Source organism: Mobula hypostoma, chromosome 8, assembly GCF_963921235.1.
Source record: "Mobula hypostoma chromosome 8, sMobHyp1.1, whole genome shotgun sequence".
Classification (NCBI taxonomy): Eukaryota; Metazoa; Chordata; class Chondrichthyes; order Myliobatiformes; family Myliobatidae; genus Mobula; species Mobula hypostoma.
The window spans coordinates 124,635,349-124,644,138 of NC_086104.1; the positions used below are offsets into that span (position 1 = coordinate 124,635,349).

Below are 8,790 nucleotides of genomic sequence, written 5' to 3' on the forward strand. Positions count from 1 at the left end.
AGCACATGATTAGATAAGGAAAATAGGGAAAATCTTGCCTGACATATCTGTTGGAATTCTTTGAAGAAATAACAAGCAGGATAGACAAAGAAGAATTGATTGATATTGTGTACTTGAATTGTGAAAAGTCCTTTGACAAATTACCACACATGAGGCTGTTTAACAAGCTATGGTATCACATGAAAGATTCTAGCGTGGATAAAGAAGTGGCTGATTGTCAGGAGGCAAAGTAGGGGCACAAAGGGAGGCCCTTCTGGTTGGCTGCTTGTGACAGGTTTTTTTCTACTACAGTCTCTTTTGCGACCAATTCTTTTAAGCCATATGTCAATGATTTGGACGAGGAATTGATCACTTTGTTGCAAGGTTTCCAGACGAGATGAAGATAGGTGGGGAGCTGGCTGTTTTGAGGAAGTAGAGAGGCTGCAGAAGAACTTAGTCTGATTAGGAGAATGGCAAAGAAGTGGTAGATGGAATACAGTACCAGGAAGTGTATGGTCATGCACTTTGGTAGAAGAATGGAAAGGGTTGACTATTTTCTAAATGGAGAGAAAATGAGGAAAAAACTAGGGGCAATGGGACTTGGAAGACCTTGTACAGGGTTCCGGAAAGGTTAGTTTGCAGGTTGACTCTGTGGTGAAGAGGGCAAATGCAATGTTAGCATTCACTTCAAGAGGACTAGAATACAAAGCAAGGATATAACGTTGAGAATTTATAAAGCACTGGTGAGGCCTCACTTGGAGTAATGAGCAGTGTTGGGACCCTTATCTTAGAAAGGGTGTGCTGAAACTGGAGGATTCAAAGGAGATTTAATAAAAATGACACCTGGATTGAATGGTTTGGCATACAAAGAGTGTTTGATGGCTCTGGACCTGTATTCACTAGAATTCAGAAGAATGAGGGGTGACCTCATTGAAACCTATTGAATGTTGAAAGACCTTGATCGAGTAGATGGGGAGAGGATGCTTCCTATGGTGGGGAGTCTAAGACCAGAGCGCACCGTCTCAGAATAGGGAGACATCCTTTTAGAATGGAGATGAGGAGGAATTTCTTTAGCCAGTGAGTGATGAATCTGTGGAATTCTTTGACACAAGCAGCTGTGGAGGCAAAATATTTTTGTTTATTTAAGGCAGAGGTTGATAGATTCTCGACTGATCAGGGCATGAAGGGATATGGGGAGAGGCAGGAGATTGAGGCTTAGGATGTTGGATCAGCCATGATGAATTGGCACAGCAAACTTGATGGGCCAAATGGCCTAATTCTGCTACTGTATCTTTTTGTCTTATGGTCTCCGAGATAATCACAGGAGCATTGAGTTCTCTGGTGCTGGGGGTCAGAAGGGAAGTAGGGGAGAGAGGATTACAGTAGTGATAGGGGTTCAAAGTTCAAAGTAAATTTTATATTCAAAGTACATATATGTCACCATATATAACCCTGAGATTCATTTTCTTGTGGGCATACTCAGCAAATCTACAGACAAGTAATGAGAACAGCATCAATGAAAGATCAACCAGAGTGCAGAAGACAACAAACTGTGCAAATGTAAAAATAAATAAAGAGTAATAAATAACAAGGGCATGAGATAATAAGATAGAGTCCTTAAAGTGAGATCATTGGTTGTGGGACATTTCAGTGATGGGGTAAGTGAATGTAGTTATCCCTTTTTATTCAAAACCCAATGGTTGGGGGGTAGTAACTGTTTTTGAACCTGCTGGTGCGAATCCTGAGGCTCTTGTACCTTCTACCTGATTGTAGCAAAGAGAAGAGAGTATGACCTGTGTGGTGGGGATCTCTGATGGATGCTGTTTTCCTATGACAGCATTTCATGTAGATGTGCTCAATGGCTGTGAGGACTTTCGCTGTGATGTACTGGGCTGAATTCACTACCTTTTGTAGGATTTTTCATTTAAAGGCATTCGTGCTTCCAAACCAGGCCATGATGCTGCCAGTCAATATACGCTCCACTACACATCTATAGAAGTTTTTCAAAGTTTTACATGTCATGCTGAATCTCTGCAGACTCCTAAGGAAGTAGAGGCACTGCCATTAGAGTACACACAAGATTCTCTGGATGCGATTGAGACGCCCAGATGGTATGTTGCCTCCCAAGTGCCAGGGTCAGGGTCATAATTAGTTTGTAAATAACTTAAAAATCTTTATTTTCAAATGTGTTGAAATCTTTGACAAGGTGCCACACATGAGGCTGCTAATCAGGGTAAGTTCCCAGGGTATTATTGGAAAGATAATCAGAATTAGGTTTACCATGTTATGAAGTTTTTCACTTTGCTGCAGCAGTGCAATGCAATATATAATAATACAGAGAAGAAAAAACTCCACGTGAGGCATCATTGGAACATTGACTGGTTGGCAGAAGGCATAAAATGGGAATAAAGGGATCCCTTTTGGATTGGCTCCCATGACTAGGGTCTGTTTTGCGACCGTTTCATTTTATGCTGTATGTAAACGATATGAATGATGAGATTGATGGCTTCTTGGCAAAGTTTGTGGATGACGTGAAGATTGGTGGAGGGGTAGGTGGTTTGTGGAAGCAGAGAGGCTGCCGTAGGACTTTAGCAGATTAGGAGAACGGGCAATGAGGTGGCAGATAGAGCAAAGATATACAGTGTGGGGAAGTATATGGTCATGCACTTTGGTAGAACGAATAAAAGGATAGAATATTTTCTAAAGGAGGAGAAAATTCAAAAATCCAAGGTGAAAAAGACTTGGGAATCCTGATGTGGAATTCCCGAAAGGTTAATTTGCAGGCTGCATCAGTGGCAAGGAAGACAAATGTACGGTTAGCATTCAATTCTGGAGTACTGGAGTGTAAAAGCAAGGATGTAATGCTGAGCCTTTCTGAGGCACTGGTGAGGCCTCGCTTGGAATATTTTGAACAGTTGCCTGTCCCTTATCTAAGAAAGGATGTGGTGATATTGAAGAAGGTTCAGAGCATGTGCACCAGATTAATTACAGGAATGAAAGTCTTATTGTATGATGAGCGATTGATGGCACTCAGCCTTTATTTCCTGGGATTTAGAAGAATGGGGGGGATCTAATTGAAGCTTATTGAGTGTTGAAAGGGTTGGATAGAGTGGATGTGGAGTGAATATTTTCTATTGTGGGGGAGTTCAGGACCAGAGGGCCCAACCTGGGAATAGAGAGACCTCCATTTAAAACAAAGTGAGGAGGAATTTTTTTAGCCAGAGGGTGATGAATCTGTGAAATTCATTGCCACAGATGGCTGTGGAGGCCAAGTCCTTGGGTAGATTAAATTCAGAGGCTAATAGGTGCTTGATTAGTCAAGGCATAAAATGTTATTGGGAGAATGCAGGGGATTTGGGTTGAACCGGTCATGATGAAATGGCAAAGAAGACACGATGGGCTAAATGGCCTAATTCTGCTCCTACATCTTATAGTATCCTGGTCGTCTACTCCTCCCGTTGTCTTATATTGCCACCACTGAGGCAGGTAGGTTGGACACAGTTGAACATGTGTCCAATATTGTTGGATTTGCTGCCAGTCACCGAGTCCAATGCTTCAGATTCCATAAAACCAGAATCCCTGTTCAGACTTGGAGAATATGTTCAGTAATACCCAGTCTCTGTTCTCTCCTCTCTTCCAGTGAATTTAGTGGCGATTGTGATCCTATCCCGGGGGAAGTGCGGCCTCTCCACCTGCACCACTCGCTACCTGGTGGCCATGGCAGTGGCGGATCTACTGGTCATTGTGGTTGAGGTCATTTTGTATCAGATCAAATTTCATTACTTTCTGGGGAGTTTCCTGGACATCACCCCCGTCTGCAGTGTTATCGAAGTAATGAAGTACGGAACCACAGATTGCTCCGTCTGGTTCACCGTCACTTTTACCTTTGACCGGTTCATCGCCATTTGTTGCCAGAAGCTGAAAACAAAATATTGCACCGAGAAAATTGCGACTGTGGTTCTAAAAACAACCGGAGATTTTTTCTATCTGAAAAATGTACCCCGTTACTTCATACAGGAACCCCGAGAGATAATTGACAATGTACCACGCTTCTGTGCATACAAGGACAGTTATTTCACTGACCCCGGGTGGGTGGGGTTTGATTGGTTCGACATGATTTTAACCCCATTCATCCCTTTCGCTGTAATTCTGCTGCTCAACACTTTGACAGTTCGGCACATTCTAGTGGCCAGTCGGGTCCGTAAGGGGCTGAGGGGTCAGGGCAGGGGGGAAAATTACAGCGACCCGGAGATGGAAAGCAGGAGGAGGTCTAAAGTTTTACTCTTCACCCTCTCTGGCAGCTTCGTCCTCCTGTGGATGCCCCTGGTGGTGTGGGTAATCAGTTATCAGATTACAGGATCTGGAACGAATTTTAATGATGCTGGGTGGATCTTTGACAACATCATCTTTTTGCTGAGGAATTTCAATTGCTGCACGAACAGTTTTATTTATGCAGTGACTCAGTCAAATTTCAGGGAGCAGGTGATCAGCGCAGTGAAATATCCAGTCATCTCAGTGCTTCAGTTCATTAATAAAGCTGTGCCCTGAGTTCAAACCAGGGGAGGCTGTAGAGTTTTAAGTCCACGCTCCAGTTCCTCATATTCATGCCTGGTCTCCCAGAGGGATTGTCTCATTGACTTCCTGGACATCAGGAACAACATTGGGGCCGGTCAAGTGTAAACTCCTCACTGGGACCCGTAGTTGTGATTCTCCTCCAGTGGGGACCAGCGCAGATGTGGTCCAATACTGTCATAGTGTGGGCGCTGGGAGGTGTACCCAAATGCAAGACACAGACACTGAAGTACAAGGAACAAGAATGGGTTAGTCAAGAAAGCAAGGGAAGTGGGGAAGAAAGGACGCTGGACAAGGTCCCCAAACCTGGGTCTTGACTTGGGCTCGGACCCCGGGTCTAGGTGAAGACATGACGAGGTTTGGGTTCTTCGAGGCTAGGGTACTTTGAGGCTTGGGTATGGACTCCGAGCCAAAGACTGGGCAAGGACCCAGAACCTGGAACTTGACTCGGGCTCGGTCTCTAGAACTAGACGAGGACAAGACATGGCTTCAGGACGAGGAGAGGCAACAGGACTGGATATGAGACTCCAGGACAGGACAAGGGAACCCCAGCACGGGGCTGGGTGAGACACATGGACAAGACAAGAACACAAAGCAATGGCTTGGACAGGGCAAGGATCTTGGATCATGGCTAGGACTGGACGAGACCCTGAAGCCTTGACTAGGTCGAGGGAGAGACAGGAATGTAGAGCCTTGGTCGAGGGAGAGACAGGAAAATGGAACATAGAGCCAGGACCCCTCCTTGGAAACAGGATGTAGGGCCGGGACTCATACACAGAACACAGAGCCAGGACCCCTCCTTGGGTACAGGACGTAGGGCCGGGACTCATTACACGGAATGCAGAATACGATGAGATGGTTCCTAACACTAGGTAGCGGCAGACGGCCGGACCTACCTAGCGAAGGCGAAGACACAAAGACAGATCCCAACACTAGGTAGCGGCAAACGACCAGACCTACCTAGTGAAGGCGTGGACACAGAGACAGTTCAAAACAGCGATAGACAATTCCTTATCTTGTTCCGGCGATAGAACTTGACAGTGGTGCAGGCGAAGGTTGTCAGGCGAGGGTTACAGGCAAGGCAAGGCTCCAGACAAGGCAAGGCTCCAGGTGAGGCGAGGCGAGGCAAGTCTTCAGGCACAGGTTGCAGGGGCATGGCAAGAGTTCAGGAGGAAGGGGCAGAGAAGGGATTCAGACATGGGGTTAGAACAGGAACAATCCAGCAACCAGTGGCTGATCCTAAAGCTATTTATGAAGCCAGCACAAACGAGAATCAGCTGCCTCAACAGAAACTGGGGAAAACTGGAAAACCTGGAATAAGGAACATGGAGCAGACCGTGAAACGGAATGTGGATTTCACGGACCGGACCAAGACAAATACAGGGGAAAAGACATATCATTGGAATCGACACTTCAAGGATACACCTGTATGCAGATTTGGGAGCATTGTGTACACATCAGTATACAGAATGACATTGTTGGATGATGTGTGCACCCACTAGACACCAGTTCTCAGGGAGTGGGGCAGTGCTGGAGGTTGTGTTTACATACAGACAAAAATACACATTGCATAGTGTTGGAAGATGAGGTAGTGTTGGAGACAACACCTTATATTCTTTCAGGGTAGACTCCAACTTGATAGCATGAATATTGATTTCTCGAGGGGGTAATTGCCCTCCACCCCACCGTTCACATTCCTGTTTCCCTCTCACTCCTCATCTCCATCCCTGCCTATCACCTCCCTCTGGTTCTCCTCCCCCTTCCCCTTCTTCCATGACCTTCTGTCCTCTCCTTCCAGATTCCTCCTTCTCCAGCCCTTTATCTCTTTCACCAATCAATTTCCCATCTCTTTACTTCACCACTCCCCTCTCCCAGTTTCAGCTATCACCTACCACCTTGTACATCTTCCTCCACACCCCACCCCCAACTTCTTGCTCTAACTTCTCATCTTTCTTTCCAGTCCTGATGAAGGGTCTTTGCCTGAAACATCGACTGTACTCTTTTCCATAGATGTTGCCTGGCCTGGTGAGTTCCTCCAGCATTATGTGTGTGTTGCTTGGATAGAGTTGGAAGGTGAGTTACGCACCTGGGAATTGTATACACAGCATCAGAATACAGGGCATGGTCTTTGAAGGGGCGCATACACCTCATATATAGTATGCAGTAGAGGGAGTTGGGATACATGTGTTTACACATGAGATGCAGAACAAAAGGAGGACCATGGTGGAAAGTACCTGTACACTCTGGAAACTAGTACACAGTTCTGAGTACACACCTGCCACGAGTATACAGGGGGCTGTGCTATTAAATATAGGTATAGTCCTCACAGAGTAATTCACAGGATAAAGGATTTTGTGTGTGTGTGTGTGCACACAGAACCAAGTTTTCTGAGGCTGAAGGTGTCACAGGAACGTGTATATACTGTACACATGACACGATAGCACATAGAGAATGGTGTTGGGAGGTGTATGTACTGTACACACGACTCGACAGCACACGGGGAGAATGGTATTGGGAGGTGTACACATGCCACAACAGCATGAAGGGCGAATGGTGTTGTGCAGTGTTTGAATGGTATACACGACTCAACAACACACAAGAGGAATGGTGTGAGTGTGTGTACACCAGTACACTTGGGAACTGTTAAGATTTTTGTGCACAGAAGGAAAACAGTTCAAAGGCAAAGAACAGGGTGTGAACACACACCACAAACCAGCGCCAGCACACAGTGGAAAGCTGTTGGATGGTGTATGTACTGTACACTCCAGACGAAAGCACTCAGTGTACGTTGTTGGGAGGACTGTGTACACAACAGGTAAAAGTACCAACGGGGACAGTGTGTACAGATCAGACATCAATATGCAGGGGGTGGTGTTACATCATGTGTGTACACAGCAGACAGATGTATACTGAGCAACTGTCTCAAGATGTTTGCATACACTGGGAGAACAGGACACATGCCAGACATCAGCATAGAGGTGCCGGAGTTAACACCACCACTACAGAGTGGACAGTTTGGGAGGTGTGTCAACACACCAGTACACAAGGGGACAGTGTTGGGAGGTGTGTCTGCACACCAGTACACAAGGGAAAAGTGTTGGGAGGTGTGCTTACACACCAGTTATCTGGTAACCTTGTCAGGATGTTTGTATACATCAGTAAAACAAGTTCAAAAGGAGGCGTATTGTGTGTGTACTCAACACAGCAACGCACAGGCGAACTGTTTTAGAAGGCGTGTGCACACACAAAATACAAACAAGCGATTCCCCATGAAGCAGCTCTGCCCAAAATGTTGGCCGTATATTCCTTTCCATAGACTCTGCCTCGCCTGCTGATCTCCTTCAGAATTTTGTGCTCACGCAAGATACTTGTACATAAGGGGCCATTTTAAGGAGTTGTCTGTGGTGTACAACAACAGACAACAGTACACAGCTGAAAGCGCATGGTGCTGTGTTACCACACCAAACACCAGTACACATTAGATAATCTCCGGAGGTGTGTTAACATACCAGACACCAGTTCACAGGGAATGGTGTTGGGATATGTGGACTCATAGCAGATACCTGGGGGACTGGGCACATCAGACATTCCTACACAGGTGATGGTATTGTCTGGTGTACGTACACAGGAGAGCATTGTTGGGAGGTGTGTGAACACTGGAGAACTGGACACAGCTGACAGTGTTGGTATGCTTGTACACTTACTAGACACCAGTATAGTGCAGGATGGTATTGGGAGGAGTGTGAAGTGGACAGAGGACAGTGTGACAAGAGACCTCGGCAAGGATGGTTGGGCCCAAGTGAGGATGGAATTGAGGCACAATGCAAGAGGGAAAGGAGACGAGAATTTGAAACGAGACACCAGAAAATAACCCAAGTTGAACTACGATTGAACACTGAGCCTCTGTACATGTATTACATAAATACTGAATCCTGGTGCCAAAACAATGCTGCCAATTAGTGAGAGGGTTGTGAGTCCTTAAAGGGACCGTGCCAGTCATCCATATTCCGGGAAGGAAGAGCATGTAAACCGTGGAAGCTTGTGCAGTCGAAATTTATTCGGAATTTCGCCCGATTTGGGTGTTGTCATTTCCTCCGATCCTTTCTATGAGGACGACTCCTGTGGTTCCTTAGCTGGCAGAGGCGATTCGACAGATCTCAGAGGCGCCCTCATAGTCTACTGCACTCGCTGAAATCGGAGTCTAAATTCTCGTCTGTACCCCGTATCCTCAGACGACGG

The 8,790-nt window shown here is 46.0% G+C and overlaps 1 protein-coding gene across 1 annotated transcript; it reads left to right on the forward strand.

Moving 5' to 3' along the window:
• The first annotated feature begins 572 nt into the window (after window positions 1–572).
• On the forward strand, window positions 573–4,527 carry LOC134351203 (probable G-protein coupled receptor 139). Its single transcript, XM_063057313.1, has 2 exons — window positions 573–609; window positions 3,620–4,527. The coding sequence occupies exons 1-2, from the start codon at window positions 573–575 to the stop codon at window positions 4,525–4,527; spliced, it is 945 nt and encodes a 314-aa protein (XP_062913383.1).
• Window positions 4,528–8,790: the final 4,263 nt, after the last annotated feature.